At 43.2% G+C, this 17,988-nt stretch overlaps 1 protein-coding gene across 6 annotated transcripts in view; it reads left to right on the top strand.

Moving 5' to 3' along the window:
• Window positions 1-17,988, top strand: part of TOPBP1 (DNA topoisomerase II binding protein 1) — a 252,201-nt gene that overhangs the window by 18,657 nt on the left and 215,556 nt on the right. For all 6 annotated transcript variants that reach the window (XR_015055948.1, XM_085872708.1, XM_085872711.1 and 3 more), the window contains exons 2-6: window positions 189-273; window positions 1,527-1,626; window positions 3,162-3,296; window positions 12,528-12,671; window positions 13,020-13,201. Coding sequence is in view for 5 of the 6 variants with exons in the window: in XM_085872708.1 (XP_085728834.1) it covers window positions 206-273; window positions 1,527-1,626; window positions 3,162-3,296; window positions 12,528-12,671; window positions 13,020-13,201 (629 nt within the window). In the remaining variant the exon portion in view is untranslated. The remainder of the gene's footprint in view (window positions 1-188; window positions 274-1,526; window positions 1,627-3,161; window positions 3,297-12,527; window positions 12,672-13,019; window positions 13,202-17,988) is intronic.

Below are 17,988 nucleotides of genomic sequence, written 5' to 3'. Positions count from 1 at the left end.
GATGTCGATGAATGTTCCATATATATATATATATATATATATATATATATATATATATATATATATATATATATATATATATATATATATATATATATATATATATATATATATATATATATATATCATATAAAAACCCCACAATCGGCCACATTCGGTGTTGTTTATCTTTTTCTTGGATTGTACAGACCAAACAACCTTGTTGATGAAACGATACGGTGGGATCATTCACTTGCGCAAGGAAATGAAAGGAGACAGCTGGCATCACCTCAGGTGTGTTGTGTGTTGTGTGTAAGAATCCAAATGCTTGTCTGCCAAAGACTAAGCAATGATATTGGAGAGTTCCAACATTACCCAATTACCTTAGTTGGGTGATATTACCCAACACTGGAGAGTTCATTCAAGTCGATAAATTGATGGCAAGCCCTTTGTGCTGAAATTTACATCGCTAACACAGAAGAGTTGGGAAGCCAAATGCAGAAAAAGATTCATATTTAGTTAATTTAGTCCCTGTGTAAAGACTTCAAGCTTACCCCCCTTTCAAGTTACCTCCAGGTAATCTGAAATCGCTTTCAAGTTACTCCCTGGGGTAGCCTGAACCCGATTTCATACTACCCCCGCACTTTGACATTACCCCCCCCCCCTCCCTGATTTAGCTGAAATGATAAATTATTATGCCCACAACTCGTGATACGTTTATTGAATAAAACACGTAAAACGTACAAGATTGAAAGCTCATCTCAAAGTCTGGAAACATTAAAAAATATATAACAAAAATGTTAATTGTATTAAAACCACTCGTACACTTGTTCAAAGTGCATGACATATTATATACAAACACAATATATATATATATATATATATATATATATATATATATATATATATATATATATATATATATATATATGTACAAAGATTCAACCTAACAAGAGAAATTTAGAAGGAAAAAGTATTATAATTACAAGAGTGAATATTCATTAGGGATAAGGAATTACAATTAAATTGTGAATTAAAAATACAGTCCACTGCACTGTTTAATTCAACAAAAGTAACAATAACAAAGACTTAACAAATTGCAGGCTCAAAGTGGTGTATCGAAGAAGGGTATCATAAAAAATATGGCAAAAACTATAACTGTATGAGAAATACTGATTTCAATTAATATCAATATTAAAATAAAATCATTCAAAATCGAATCAAAATTCGTTGCAAACTCTTTAAAGGCTGTCATGTGGTCAATGGTTTTTCCCTAATTAGTTTTCAATATCAATTAAATTACTATTTTTTTGTAAATAAACATGCATAAATAAATGTTTTGAGGGGTGTAATCTGAAATCGTAGGGGGTAGGATGAAATTGATTTCAAGCAACACCGTGAGCTTCGTGGACATGAGAAAGATCAAAATCATGAGACACGGAATATCCATAAGAGTTGACATGTATGTTGTTAAAGCTCCGCTTCTGTTATATTTCCCACCCTCTCTGACCTGCACATTTATATACATCTTTGTGATGATTCTCCAGCAATATGACAGACCTGAACGGTGAATCACATGATGAGCTGTTTGTGAAGTTTGTGAAAGTTGACACGGTGCAAAGCATATTCTTCAAACAGGCACAAGAGGTTTGTAAAGTTTCCACTACTTTGTTATTTTCAATTTAGATTGTCTGAATGTCTTTTTGTAAAAGCCAAACTATCTGACGCTTACATTTTTAGTTTGATTTTTGCTTGAGTTAATTTAAAAAAAAAATTGCCACAATGAATAAGTTATCGCATTGTAAGTTTTTTATAGCATTTGGCAAAAAATTGCATTATAATTGAGAGCAATTTTACTTGAGTTGTGCAAACGCTGCTACGTAATAGTCGATTGACTGCTTTCCTCTGGGCACCCTTTGCACACTCTATTCTACTTTGGGATTTTGAGACCCGAGTTTGCTTCGGTGGCCTCCCTCAAGCCTTCAAGCGTAGGGTAAAAGGGTCCCGAAAGCCTTGTCCCACCCGACTGTGCCACACGTTGGCCGTGGTTCCATCTTGCCGACACTCAAGTCATTCTTCCACCAGCCGTTTGTGCCACTCGAGTGTTCCTGCGGCTCCTCGTCTCCATTCACTGCAACTCCGCTTACAGAGCAGCTTAATATAATATGGCCACTTGTGCTACATGTGTCATCAACCCTGCCTTTCCTCTTTGTCTGCATCACGGACTCTTTCTATTATCTTCCACTTGTATGACGCCATCGTTGCCCTGCATTTCAGCTGTTTGGATCCGTGTCGTCCCCCCCTAAATTTCCATTCTATTGTTTCCTTAAATTGAATGGCAGGGTGGAGCATTCAGAAGCTGTGTGAGTGTTCGAGTGTACTTTTTTTTTTCTTCTTCCAGGAACTGGTGACATTGTAAATTTGAAATCCCATTGGAAGCAACCATTTTCAAACATGAAATGAAACATCAATCATCAATGAATATAAAACATAATAAAACAAAACTGAAGCATCAGAGAAATTGCATAAACCAAATTACTATATGCTTGGTGTTGGCTTAATGGTTAGGGTGGTGGGCTTGGTATCTGATGATCCTGAGTTCAAACCCCATTTGTTTGTTGCATTAATTCCAGGTGGGGTTGACTCTGCTTGCCATCCTTCCGCGGTCGGTAAAATGAGTGTCAGCATGCTGGTATATTGTGTCGGAGTGGCGACCCGTCCAGGAATTGTGTCCAATAGCCAAGGAGACTGCTTAGGCAGCACCAACGCTCTGTACAGAGTATGGTCCCAATGGATGGATGGAATTACTATACCATTAATTATCAACATTTTCTCTTAACGTACTTGTGTGTTCCATTAAGAAGCAAATGCAATTTCATCAAATTTACGACTTTTCTCTTCTCCATGACTGGCTCTATAAAAGCTGCCATCTCTATTCCTTGATTGGCTGTAATACACAAGTGGCATTGTATCAGGTTTGGCCAATCGTTATATCACATGAAAAGGCTTCTTGGGATTTAACATCCTTTAAAAATGTAATGTTGGGTGTTCTTTTAGCTTTTATAAATGCTGTGAGCGTTTCCATTTCCTTTTCATGTGTTTTTCATTGAGGAATCAAATTCAGTTCTGTTTTGACCTTTACTTATTTATAGATGTGTTGATTGACTTCTGTTGTCTTTTAGGCAATCGTGGCAGGTCAATCACAGGATTTGCTGCAGGAAGTTCATGAAGTTGTTGTTCTCCAAATGAAAAGTGATGACAAGTCTCTTTATGTTTGTGACAACTTCAGTGGTTTGGCCTTTGCTCATCTCAGGAAGGTATGAGTAGTCCAAGATCAGCCATTAAATTCAATTTGTTGGCCCCTTTTATTGGTGATATTGAATTTGTGGTACTTGGCTCTTTAAATGGTATATATAATGAGCCAATGAAAACCGGATTGTATGTTAAACAAATTTTGTTGCTTTTTTTTTGGAAAATTTACAGTGGGAACAGTATGGTGAAATGATGAGGTTATTTCTCTTAAATAAGCTCATCAATTGGGTCCTGGTGTCCATCTGTCCGTACGTCTGTTAACATTTGACTAAAACATCTCACGAACTACCTGACCAACATTGATCAAATTTGGTACGATGCATCAGAACAGCAAGGTCTCATGGTGTTGTGCTCTCCATCCGGATACACCCTCCATGATGGGAGTTAAAGGGGGGTTTGCCCCAAATATTGATATTTTATTCAAAAATCGTCTTCTCAGAAGCCGCCAGACAGATCCAGACCAAACTCGCCACGAGGAATGGTGACATTGCACTCACCTTAAGTTGTGCTCCTTATGGCCGTATCTCCCCCGGAAATAGGACCACGGGCCCCCTCCTCTAATGCCTCATATTCATTAAAACACATTTTCTTCACAAACTACATGACCAATATGGACCAAATTGGTAATGAAACATCAGAACAGTAAGGTCTCATGGGGTTGTGCTCCCCATCCAGATCTGCCCCCAAAAAGAGGCTGCAAAGTGGGGGGGGGGTTCCTTAAATTTAGGGAATCTATTTTAAAATCTTCTCAGAAACCGATGGCCAGATGCAGACTAAACTCTTCATGAAGCATAAGGACTGTGCAGTTGAGATAAGTTGTGCTCTTCATGACCATACCACTTCAGAAAAAGGGGGGGGGGCATTGCCCCTTTCCCTATTCTCCAATTTTCGCCCCGCTTGTTGGGGAAATAACTGTCAGTCCCCCACGGAGCAATTTTTTTTAATGAACTTCTTTCCAAAGCTTCAGACCGATAAGTGCAGGTTTTGTGCACTTTTCTTTGAACTGTCTCGTCAGGGTTCAATTATTGGCCTAACTTTAAACTGCTTGGTGCTTAGCAGGCAGGGTCCATCATCGCAGTGTCCTGTCCCTCGGATGTAGGTTAAGCTGGGGACTTGTCTGTTTGCAATAGCATGTGGACATTAATGATTTCACAGTGGTTTTTTGCAAAAAGTAAACAAGTTATCACTGGCACCCTGGCCAAATTCCAAATGCTGCCAAAGCAGGCCTTTCACTTATAAATTCAGTCGAACATCAAGCCTGTCGAGTCAGTCCATGGAAAACTCAGGCTAACGTTCAGCTGTTGACCCCATAACATGGTAGAATTAGTTTTGACCATTGTTGTAGTAGTAGTAGCAGTAATAGTAGTCATAATGCATCTATAAATGCAATAAAATGAATTGTCAATACACTAAAAGTATCAGTTGGCACCAAGTTGGTTCATGTCTGTTTCATACATGCCTCTTTTGTTCTATTATTTAACTTCAATATCCTCCCAACTGTCTTTCCAAGTTTTTTTTCGCTCTTCCTTCCACACTCCCCTGCCCTCCTCTTCTCTCTCTCCCATCTCCCTATTTCCTGTTTTATTTCTGATTTTGGCTTTTGGACTTGCATCTGCTTTAAAAAAATGGAAATTGTTTTTGTCCACAAAAATCAGCAAAACATGTCACACCAGGGGCTCCGCTAACGCAGACCATTTGAGCTCGAGATCCTCTGTGAATGCCAAAATGATGTTAGAATTTTTTGCATTCTTTATACCAATTAACAATCCCCCAAGGATCACTCCAATCCAAACCAAAACTTCAATAATTCCATTTGTACATCTCCCAACCTTTTAATAACAATGATGATGCTTCCTGGTTGTGATTTGTGGGCGAAATACAATGTGGCAGATCGCACTTGTGGGTTCCACATACAATCTGGCCTCACCAATCACAGTTAGTGGTGCATCAATAGCCAGCTGCCAGTATATAAACCGAAAGACTTTAATGTCACGTCATGGATGAAAGAGCATTGTGTTGCCCTGATGAGCCTCAGCAAGGGCAAAACCAGTCAGTAGCTTCACTTCTCATCTGCTTGATGACAGCCTGAGAAATCATTGCATTTTTTAACTGCTCGAGGTCTTTCTGGGTTTTAATCATGTCATTGTGATCATCATGGTGTTGGTCCAAGTTTTGGAGTACTTCAGTAATTCCATATATATATATATATATATATATATATATATATATATATACAGTGGGGAGAACAAGTATTTTATACACTGCCGAATTTGCAGGTTCTCCCACTTAGAAAGCACGAAGAGGTCTGTCATTTTTATCATAGGTACACTTCAACTGTGAAAGATGGAATCTAAAACAAAAATCCTGAAAAATGACATTGTATGATTTTTAAATAATTAATTTGCATTTTATTGCATGAAATAAGTATTTGATACATCAGAAAAACAGAACTTAATATTTGGTACAGAAACCTTTGTTTGCAATTACAGAGATCAGACGTTTCCTGAAGTTCTTAACCAGGTTTGCACAGACTGCAGCAGGGATTTTGGCCCACTCCTCCATACAGATCTTCTCCAGATCCTTCAGTTTTCGGGGCTGTCGCTGGGCAACACAGACTTTCAGCTCCCAAAGATTTTCTATTGGGTTCAGGTCTGGAGACTGGCTCGGCCACTCCAGGACCTTGAGATGCTTCTTACGGAGCCACTCCTTAGTTGCCCTGGCTGTGTGTTTCGGGTCGTCATACTGGAAGACCCAGCCACGCCCCATCTTCAATGCTCTTGTTGAGGGAAGGAGGTTGTTGGCCAAGATCTCGCGATATATGGCCCCATCCATCCTCCCCTCAAGACGGTGCAGTCGTCCTGTCCCCTTTGCAGAAAAGCATCCCCAAAGAATGATGTTTTCACCTCCATGCTTCCCGGTTGGGATGGTGTTCTTGGGGTTGTACTCATCCTTCTTCTTCTTCCAAACACGGCGAGCGGAGTTTCAACCAAAAAGCTCTATTTTGGTCTCATCAGACCACATGACCTTCTCCCATTCCTTCTGTGGATCATCCAGATGGTCATTGGCAAACTTCAGACGGGCCTGGACATGCGCTGGCTTGAGCAGAGGGACCTTGCATGTGCTGCAGGATTTTAATCCATGACGGCGTAGTGTGTTACTTATGGTTTTCTTTGATGCTGTGGTCCCAGCTCTCTTCAGGTCATTGACCAGGTCCTGCCGTGTAGTTCTGGGCTGATCCCTCACCTTTCTCATGATCATTGAGGCTCCACGAGGTGAGATCTTGCATGGAGCCCCAGACCGAGGGAGATTGACTTATCTTGAACTTCTTCCATTTTCAAATAATTGCGCCAACAGTTGTTGCCTTCTCACCAAGCTGCTTGCCTCTTGTCCTGTAGCCCATCCCAGTCTTGTGCAAGTCTACAATTTTGTCCCTGATGTCCTTCGACAGCTCTCTGGTCTTGCCCATTGTGGAGAGGGTGGAGTCTGATTGATTGAGTGTGGACAGCTGTCTTTTATGCAGATAACGAGTTCAAAAAGGTGCAGTTAATACAGGTAATGAGTGGAGAATGGGAGGGCTTCTTAAAGACAAAACTAACAGGTCTGTGAGAGCCGGAATTCTTACTGGTTGGAAGGTGATCAAATACTTATTTCATGCAATAAAATGCAAATTAATTATTTAAAAATCATACAATGTGATTTTCAGGATTTTTGTTTTAGATTCCGTCTTTCACAGTTGAAGTGTACCTATGATAAAAATTACAGAAGAAACAACGACGCAGAGTTACAACCGAATACGCGTACACACGGCAACACCTACACAGTTCTACTTTACAAGACACGGCGCCAACCCACATTTACTAAAAAGCAAAGGAAAGAAGCCACCCTCATAGACAAGGGGGCAGACGGGCCTGTAGGCCAATATGTGCGCGGGACCTGAAGGAGCGGCCAGGTCCGCGAGACCGGGTGGGTCCTACCCGCGTCCTCGTGGCGCGTTGGCGGACGAGCTGCAGACGTGGCCGCGTGGCTGTGCCCCGACTCCGTGCTCCTTCGCGGGTTTCGTTGGCACGACGTTTGGAGTGGGGTGGGAACGGGGCCCCCTTGTCGCACTATCTCAGCGCGGGGAAAAGGGGGAATTGTTGATGCTCTGGGGGAGGAAGAATGGCTGGCTGGCTTGGGTCCCACGACGAGCGATCTCCCACCGCGACCTCGTCGCCGACCGCCGTCCTTCTCGCCTCGGACCCGAGCTCCTTTTGGCCTCTTGCCACAACTCTCCTCAGCCGACTGCAGAACCCAACTCGACGCGTTCGTCTCCCGACTCCACTCTCTGCCACCAAAACTGACTCTGCCAAAACTCTCTGCCACGATTCGCCTTGCGCTTGGCGCTTTATAGGCCAGCAGGAGAACCCATATGCAAATTTCCGGATCAGGATGAGCTCGGGGGGGAGCCACGCTCGCCCATTGGATGGAGGAAAAGTGGGCGTGAACCTCCCCTGATCCTAGAATTTGCATATTTCGATTTCACACGGAAGCGCCTGGAGGCGAGGCCAAGCCGCTCCGCGCTTGCTGATTGGACGGATCAGAAGTGGGCGTGGAGCATTCCTGATCTGAATTTTCCATCGGAAAGGCCGCTACTTGCACTCGCGGCTCGGTGCGCATCGTTTGAACGAGCCCAAGACAGCCCCACGCTCAGTGTTCACAGGTGATGCGGGAATCACCGTAGAAGGAGAGAGGTGAGGACGGTGGAGGGTTTTTGGTGGTGGTTTGATGGTTATGGCGATTGATTCAAAATAAAGATAGAACAGAAAAACGCCGAACTCAAAGCGTCGCAGCCCGAATGAATCGCATAAATTCCCTCGAAACAACGGGTTTGAGGCGAACTACACATGTACTTAGAGTTATCTCACCTATGGGCCCTGAATGGTGGTTTGCGAATTTCCACAGCCGTAACAATATGATAGAATGTTCACAATACAATGCCTCCTGTGTCTTGGAACCAAAATAATCACAACAAACACTGCACAGCACACGCATGGTGTGCCATTATTTCATTCAAATCTGCGTGCCAATTTCCAACTACATCTTGCCTTGCTCACCCCTCGCTCACCAAAAACTCACCACCTTGACCATCAACACCTCCCGCACATGGGAAAAATATTCCCACACCTCCTCATACCTCTGCATCGATACAATTCACCACTAAACAGAGGCATGCTGCACAGCTGAGGGTACTCTGACTGCATGATGCGGGGATGAGCAACAGACGTTTGTCGCACCAAACGCATCTCGCCGAGGGTATCCCGGGTGGGCACGCGTGATTGATACGACCCTTGTCCAGTCGCCAGAACACGGAAAACTGGCGGCGAGGGGCGGGGGTCGCAATCTGGGGCAGAGCAACCCGGGCGTTCGGTACAGAGCTTCGGGCCGTGTAACGCCGGATTTGCGAATGAGACCGCTTCTGGCCCGGGAGTGTGGCTGGGAGTGGCCTGGGCTGCTGTGGCCCAATAGAGAAGTGGGATTCGGGTCACAGCGCATCGCTTTGGGTTGTCACTCCACACTTAGCCCGGGGCTCAAAGAAGGCAGATCGCGGAGCTGCTGGCTCTCTTCTTCGCCCCTCTTCTTCGCCCCTCTTATTTGCCCATCTTCTTCACTGCTCCTCGTTGCCTGTCCGTCGCTGGCTCTCCGTGGCATCTGCCTGTCACTGGCTCGTCACTCATGGTTGGTGTGCGACAGATGTTCTTCTTCCGGAGGACAAGTGTGGAGTGCACGTTGCCACGAGCCTCTGCAAAGTGACTAAGCTGGAGATAACACACAAACTCTTGAGGTGGGAACACTCAAGCGGAGCGTCCCATGGAGGTACACGCAACACTCACAGACCTATGCACGACTAGGTTAGGGATCTGTCGCCTCACGCATCTTCTCTCCTCTCTCTCTCTTTCCACCCCTCCATCTCGTCCCATTTGGACGCACCAAAGAGCATCCTACTGACTCGCAATCACAGTTTCCTCTGGCACGACACTGCACCCCCCATATTTCACTGCACAACGCCTCCCAATCCCACACCTGAGGCGCCAGTATTTCTCCCCCCCTACCTCCCCCAAGGCGTACTGGGTTGCGTTAGTCGGCCGACCTCTCCAGGTATTGCGAGGCCGTTTCCCCTCATCTGCTCTTTTTTTTCTTTCTGGTTTTCTAATCCTGCGTGTGATGGCACGTGTCGTCGTATAAGTTAAGATTGTAGAAGTGATAACGGGATAAGTCTGCTTTTGTAAATTGCTTGCCTTTTGCCGCACCCCACAAATTCCTTGCTGTCCCTGCTGTACAAAATAATAAAACCAATTTATTGTGCCATATACCTTTCCTCGCCTGATTGTAAATAAATGCTTTGTGTAGAAATGTTCCCAGCTCGTTTTCGTCTTTTCCTTCTTTGGTCCAGCATGGTTCGTATCCGAGCCAAGCCGGGACCTTATCCCCCAACGATTCTGTTTCCCAGCCGGTACGTCCTTGGCAGTTACGCCTGGCTGCATCTGATCTGGTAAGGTGATCCAGTTGGAACAAGGCGTACCGATGGCTTGTCCCCTTGGTAATTAGATCACGTGACCATTAGGTAACCTGCTGCGTCACGGAGTTATCCGTGTGTGACGGACTGCGACTCTGGTGGGAACCCGAGGTGGCTTCCTCCCCTCGTCTTCTCGCCCCCGACCCCTGGGTCCACAACAATATATATATATATATATATATATATATATATATATATATATATATATATATATATATATATATATATATATATATATATATATATATATATATATATATTAGGCCTATTGTTCGTCACAGTTTTTACAACCCTTCTACCACTTTGTGGGTAGGGGCCAAAAAGGTATCTCTGTCCACCCAGGTAATTTGGTCGCATATTGGCTTTAAACCACACTACCGTGACTAATTAACCAGACAAGATTGGTCGAGCGATAGCCGTCATAAATTCAATTTTATCATACCCTACGTACGGTACTCAAACTGCCCAACTAACAGGTTTATTTCCAATTCTCTACACATTATGGAGTTCCCAGCCGCCAATGACCACAAGGGTTCTCATTTAACAAATTGGATGTATTATACCAAATGGGGCAAGGAAGAAGAAGATGTGGCCGCACATGTGGCGATCTGAAACGGCAACAAATAAATCCTAAAATAAATAACCCACGTTCCCTTGGGACCTCAACGGAGCATAATAATATGGCCTTATCACATTCATATATGGAAACATGGGAATGAGAGAGGAGACAAAACAGAGAGAGAAACCGTTTCCGTGTGGTAATGATTGCCACGTAGTGCGAGACCTGATTCAGTGGTCTGATGCGGGCTCGTCGTCACACCTCGTTCCTGCATGTTCATGCCACCTAGCTACGTTCTCAATGCACCGTGGCAATGTGGGACCAGGAGAGAAGAGGCAGCACAGTAACCCAGGGAGAGAGAGAGAGTGTGCAGCTCCAGCGAGCCCAGCAGGAAAAAGAGAAATATCCCCTGGAGACAGAAGCCATGAACATGTCAGAGAGCCCAGAACATGAACGAGAGAACACAACCACTCATCCTCACACTGCTTTGTTTCTTATATTCTCGCTCCCAGGCGCGCTGAGCATACTTGTGGGGGTCTGCTGGTTGGACGCCGCCCGGACATGCCGTCATCTGGTCCCACTTGGCCTGACCATGCGTTGGATCGTGTCAATTGGCTGTTTGAGAGGGAAACACCTTGTATATGGACAGAAACATCGTAGGAAGTTCAAGAATGCAGGGTGGAGGGGGGGAGCTGAGGCTTTACAAATGCACGTTTTGTCAGGAAAGATGAGAGCCTTGTATACATATTGCACGATACTATATTGCTTAATTTGCAACGCACTTATGCTGACATGCACTATGAAATTACTACTCCAAACTATGTCAGATCCTTAATAATACACAGGGGGGGGGGGGGAAAAAACACACAAACAGTATTATTTAGATGAAGTTGTTTTCTTGTGGGGGGGGGAGGTGTTGGTGGAGACAGTTATAGGGTGAGGGATGAGCAAACACCAACAGCACCTTCACCTTTTGACAAGACCTCACAGACTGATTAATTTTTGGTGGCGATTGGCCTTGACCTTCATATGTTCTTATTTATTTTTTTTTTGGTCTGTAATCACGTATAAATCACTCTGCAGAGCACAGTTATCATTGGAAATTTTTGTAACTTCGCATATCAGAGGCCTATAGGAGGTCCCTTTCAGCGCATAAAATTTTGAAGGTCAAGGTCAAAGGTCAAGGTCACTTTCTCGCAAATCAGGGGAGTCGACGAAACTCTTATTTTTTGAGTAATTTTGATCGGATCGTCTTCAAACTTCATGGGAATATAGTTCATAGTCTGGCGCTCAGCTGATTAATTTTTGGTGGCGATTGACCTTGACCTTCATGGTTAGCGCCTCAGGTCAAACATATTTGACCCCAAGGTCAAATTTTCAAGTTTTAGGAACCATATCGTGTAGTACCTCAAATTGAACACCTCGATGAGTGCTTTCTCGATATGTCAAGCTTGAGACATTATGACGTCATTTGGTGATGTTATGAGGCAAAAGCATATTTTTCATAGTTACTCTGGAGAACGATTCTCATCGGAATCTCTCGTAGGCAGATATTCCTCAAGGAGTCGCTCCTGGTGGATAGCAGCTCTGTTCACCTCAGTGTGACCTTAAAGAAGTCACACGTGGTCACCTTTTGGCAAGATACGGGTCACCCTGCGGGTGACATTGGTTTATTTTATTTTTTTCTGAAGCTGAGTTATGCAACTTTCTGTTAAAGATACCCGTCTTGCCACTCACTACTTTACTGATTAATGTTGAACACGCCTCAGTTTAATGACAAACTGATTGGAAAAATCAGGTGTTTGTGAATATTTAGTGCTGAAGGTCACTGAATATTTGTCAATGATGCAAGATGAAAAAAAAAAAAATAGTAAATTATGAGGTGAAATAATTAGCATGCTTAAAACAGTAAAAGAGCTGTAACAATAGTTTTTAAATGATGAAACATCAAGTGGGATGAGTATTTAAGGAGGATGTGTATATTTACATGCACTGTGCCATCCTCAGCAGATTTAAATTCCCTCCATTGGTTGGATGAAGAAATTATAGTTTGCAACATGTTTCGCTGTCAGCCAGTCAGTCCGTAGTGTGTGTGTGTGTGCGTCCGTGTGTCCGTGTCCACAGCTCGGCTGTCGTATCGTGGGGCCACGAGTTGTGCTGTTTTGTCTGGACAAGCAGCAATGCGTCCCAAAAGCTGAGCATCCTGTGCACAACATGTCGTTTGCTGGCATTGTCGTCTCTTGCACAAACCTTGGAAAGGAAGCCCGGGTTAGTTGTAAAACATGTCTCGACAGAATAATTATTTTAAAAAGGTGTACCATGTGGGACAGTATATTTTTACTTGAAATAAAATGGTGGAATTGTTGATTTCTTATGCTCTTTTTCTCTTCTCTCCCTTAAGCCTGTCATCCCCCACCCACCACTTCTCATAATCCTTCACTTCACCTTCATACCTCTTGAACCTTGCATTCTCTTTTGTATTTTTGTATTTACCCTTTATCGCACAGTTTGACTCAAAGCCCAGATCTCAAGATCCAGCTCTTCACAGAGACAGTGTTGGAAATAGTTGCCCATTTTAAAAAAAAAATTTTCAATTCCTTTTTTAAATTTGCATAGGAAGAAATGCATCGGCTGGTGCAGTTAATGGGTGGCCGAGTACTTGGAGATTTTACCAAAGCTGTCACACATCTGGTGGCTGCAACGGTTGGCAGTAAAAAGTACTACGTTGCCACCAACCTGAAGATACCAGTAATGCTACCGTCATGGGTGACTGCTTGCTGGGAGGCTTCACAAAGCAGGTGAATGGATTATCTTTGATGATCACAGAATGAAAGAATGCGAGCTTTAGTTATGAATCTTTTCTTTTTTTTGGAGGATGAAACTAGTCGTCTTTTGGGCAGGGGCACAAGTGTGTATAAAATTATTATTACCTCTGTCACCAAAGATGGACGGAGGTTATGTTTTCACCCCTGTCTGTTTGTCTGTTTATCTGTGAGCACGGTATTTCTAAAGGTTATCGACGGATTCAGACAAAACTTGGTGGGCAGGTTGGTTGTGTGATGAGGACGATTTTATTCATTCTTGGTGAAGATCCTGATCCGTATATGAGAATTGCTTTTATGCCTCCACTGACGAAGTCGCCAGAGGCGTTATGTTTTCGGGTTTTCCGTATGTACGTACGTCCGTCCGTGCTAATTTTCTTTGTTTTCTCTGCAATCGCTTATCCGATTGCCACAAAATTTTCACCGCCGGTGTGATTACTCATGTAGAATGTTTTTATGACAACTATGATATGATGTACGTCATGCGGTGTGGCAGTCATGTTGGACAAACGGAAAACTTTGGACCTCTGTTAATCCGAAACCGCTCCATGGAAAAAAATTGAAACTTGGCAGGTGTGAAGTACTCCCCATAGGAAACAAGTGATTTTTTATGTCATAGGTGGTGGCTTCGTTATGACGTCATGATTGCATCTGTCGAACGCTTTATCTGATTAGTGTGAAAATTGTTGAGGGTCATCTGGGGATAAATTGTATGGGGGGAAATATTGATGATGTCATCAGTCACATGGTTCAGCAGCCATACGTTTTAACATAAAATAATCTTCAAAAACCTTCTTCTCAAACGGCTGAACAAATCAAGTCGAAACTTTGCAGGTATGATCGCCTACCCATGAGGAACAAAAAGTTCTCCACCTATGACATCATAGGTGATATGGTTTGGCAGCTATTATTATTTTTGAAGAATGAACTTTTAAAAGTCTTCTTGAGAATGGCTTGACAGATCAAAGGGAAACTTCACCCACATGTAACCCAAGCCTTGGATACCAAGGTGTTCACTAATAATTAATTAATAGCTTTAGACGGTTTATTTAAGACAGAGCATCTGTGACAGCAGTTGAAAACCTCCACGAAGGACTGAAACGTTGTTAAAAGTACTGCGTTCATTGTTATACTTATTATTCTCCAAGAATCACCCAAACGAAGCCCAACCTGGCGGTAAAACGCATGGGAGGCAAACAGGCAGGAAAATGTTCCTTTACATATATAATGTTTTATTGTGTTGAAATTCAGGGCGAAGGGTAGACAAGACAATAAATAATGGCACATATCTGGCGGTCGACAAACAGACCTAGGGATGTAACAAATGCACAATCTTATGTGCAAGAGATGAATAAATATAACCCCCTTATGGCACCAACAAATACCAGGGCTTGCACACAAAACAATGGGGCATGCGAGGGCTTGAGGCAGGCATGAAGTTGGTGGCATGCTGGTCACCGGCGCACAGGGCGACGAGGTGTAGGTGAGGTAATGTTGGCCAAGTAGAGGGAGTGATGTCTTCCTCCCTTCATGTACAAGATCTAGCTCCAACTAATGCATTCTGTGCGGTCACGGTCCTCATGAACTCCTGGACCGCCTGTATGGGCGGCGTGTCCCCACTTGTGGGTGGGGCCATTTTTCTGGTTGTCCCGTTCTCCTGGATGGCTCTGAACAAGTGTTTTGCTTTCCTCCAAAGCTCTGCAACCGATCTCGCCATCATGCCTCATAGTGTGCCTGCCAAACAGTCCATGTTGCTATCCTTGAAAAGCATGTAGCGCTTTCCGGCGCCTTTGAAATGCTCAAGTTCTCACTGTACCTCGCCTTTAACAGGAGGTTTCACATGATACAATCTTATTCTACACTGTCTGAATTAACACTCAGTGTCCTCAGTGCACGTTTTACAATATAACTTACTTTTGGACAAATCGCTATTACAGGAGTAAATGTAACCTCTTTGGTCATACAGTCCATACTATATTCTTCCACACCATATTTCTGTCCATATCGCAGAATATAAGAGCAAGAATTTACAATGTTCAAAAACACATACAGTTTTTACTTACAAGATGGGCCCACACACTCGGACACACACTCAGATGATTTATTAAAAGACCCCTGGAGCCAGAGACGAGCTGGGATCGTCCCTCCCCTCCTTCCACATTATTTATTTAAACTTGTCATGAAAACTGGTAAGATTGGATTCTATTTACATCATTGTCACAAAATTTGCTGTCATCTTATTTGCTGCAAAATGGTTCGACAGGACAACTCGGAGATAGCGCACTCACTTTTGAGATTTGTGGTCTTGGTTCAATTGGGGTCTGACTATATAATCATCGTGGTGTTTTTGCAAGCGTGCTGTTGCATCAATTAGTAAGCCGTCCTTTGAACGAGATTTTAAGCTGGCTGCTCTACCTCCCTGCATTTAATTTTAGCTGTTAATGATCCTCCAGTAATTTTGAAAAGGGAATTCTTGATACCCTGACCAAAACACTCATCTAATTTAGACACTGGCAATGTAAGTGTTTGTGAAGGCTAAGATTCCCTGATTATCTCCATTAAATTGTGGGAGAACGCCCCGACTTGGGATTAAAATATAAAAAGAAAAGAAGATTAGAACTATTTTTACCTCCGCCACCGAAGGTGAAGGAGGTTATGTTTTCACCTCTTTCTGTCTGTTTGTTTGATATCTCAAAAGGTTGCGGACGGATCCAGATGAAATTTTGTTGATCGGTGTGTGACAAGAAGAAAACTGATTAGATTTTGGTGAAGATCCGAATCCGGATCCAACGACTATAATTTTTTCAGTCATTCTTCAGCATTGAGAGATTGGGCCAAAAATGATATATAGCACAATATCTCAAAAAGTTGTGGACTGATTCGGACGAAACTTGGTGGACAGGTTGTGTGTGTGACAAGGAAGAAGTGATTCGATTTTGGTGAAGATCTGGATCTGGAAACCAGGCCCGTCGCTAGGGGGGGGCATTTGGGTGCAATGCCCCCCCATAGCGCATCTGGTGCCCCCCCCACTTGTACGCCACCCATTTATGCCCTGTTGCACCCTGTGAACAACTTAGTGTTTAAGGACGAGCGCCCACTGTGAACTTGCTGTTTAAGAGTTCACCTCTGTGAACTAAAACCCTTATTCCAGATGTTCAACATGGTGAATCATGAGGCTTTCTTGGATAAACTGTTCTTCAATGATATCCTTCTTTGAATAACAGTCAAGAGATAAGTGTGCGCTTCCCAGCTCATCTCCATAAGCAATTGGCAAGACAATACAGTCCAAGACCACAAGATAAAAGATAATAACACAAGCACCAACACCAGCAGCCAAGACCTCGTGTCTAATGTCGATGTTGTGGGTGGATATATATATATATATATATATATATATATATATATATATATATATATATATATATATATATATATATATATATATATATATATATATATATATATATATATCGTGGATCATTTAGTTTTAAGGAATAGCCAATCAGCATATTCGATATGGAGTAATGGAGACCCTATTGAGCAGGTTACCTGATTGGTTGTAAGTTAGGTATAAATGTAATATAGTCATAATATGATTAAGGAAAAGACATAAATTTACATAATTAAAGATGAAGTGCACGTGCACCACGTGACCTTCACAACCCGTCAACCCTCCATCTTACAAAAGTAATTTTATAATAAAAATTAAAAATATGTGTGTTTGCAATCGTGCTTACATTTGAAATTATGCAGATAAAACCTGTTTTTAGTGCATGGATCATTTAATAAATAAAACCGTCAACCGTCAAATCTCGCGAGTCGCGAGATTAGTGACTCGAGTCACGAGGGACGAATCACGGAGCACGAGCTTGCAGCAGGAGAAAAAGACGTGGATGATGGATCTACGAAAATTGCTCAGAAAAGGAAAAAATGCAACCGACAAAAATAAAGAAGATGATGAAAGACATGTTGTGGGAGGAGTTGGAGGAGGAGGAGGAGGAGGAAAAGACGATCATGTCGATGAAATACCGACAGAAGCTGGCCAACCTGGCCAAGCCAGCAACGTCAGCCCTGCAGCTGTAGCCCCAGTGCAGACAGCCGAGTTTCCACGCTCGGCGGTGGCCTCGGGATCAGGTGTGACTGTCAAGCCGCTTCCCGATGATCTTGGAAGTGAGAGACCGAATCAAGTTGTTCTACAGCGGTACCCTGGCCATCTGTTGCAGAACAAGAGTCGCTCGTTTGTGTCCTCGTGGTACCAGACTAATGAATGGCTGGAATACAGTGTGCAGACAGATGCAGCATTCTGCGATCCATGTTGGAAGTTTAACACCGCACGCGGCCCAGTGGACTCTACTTTCACAGTGCGAGACTACCGGAATTGGAAACATGCCGTTGAGAAAGACAGGGGGTTTCACAAACGCGCAACTTCAAAGGAACATTTAACTTGTTTTGAGGTGGAAGGAGAATGAGAGGTGCATCGATTGTGGTGAGGAGATTTCCACACTCCTCAATGCTGACCAGCTAAATAGAAACCAGTACTATGTGTCTGCTCTTATAGATGTTGTGGGATTTGTCGCCGAAAATCAGATACCTTTTGAGGGAGCCTTGATAATTTTGAAGATATGTCAGACGGGCACCGTGGGCTCTTCCTCTCGCTTTCAAACTACACGCTCAAAAAAGACACCGAGCAAGCCGAAATAATAAAGCATATCCCACGAAACGCAAGCTATACTAGTCCGGAAATGCAGAATGAACTGATCTGC

The sequence above is a fragment of the Eptatretus burgeri genome, chromosome 3 (assembly GCF_056783735.1).
Source record: "Eptatretus burgeri isolate ZD-2024b chromosome 3, Ebu_testis_v1, whole genome shotgun sequence".
Taxonomy (NCBI): domain Eukaryota; kingdom Metazoa; phylum Chordata; class Myxini; order Myxiniformes; family Myxinidae; genus Eptatretus; species Eptatretus burgeri.
The sequence above is the reverse complement of the archived record's forward strand: the minus strand, read 5'-3'. Positions and strand labels throughout refer to the sequence as shown.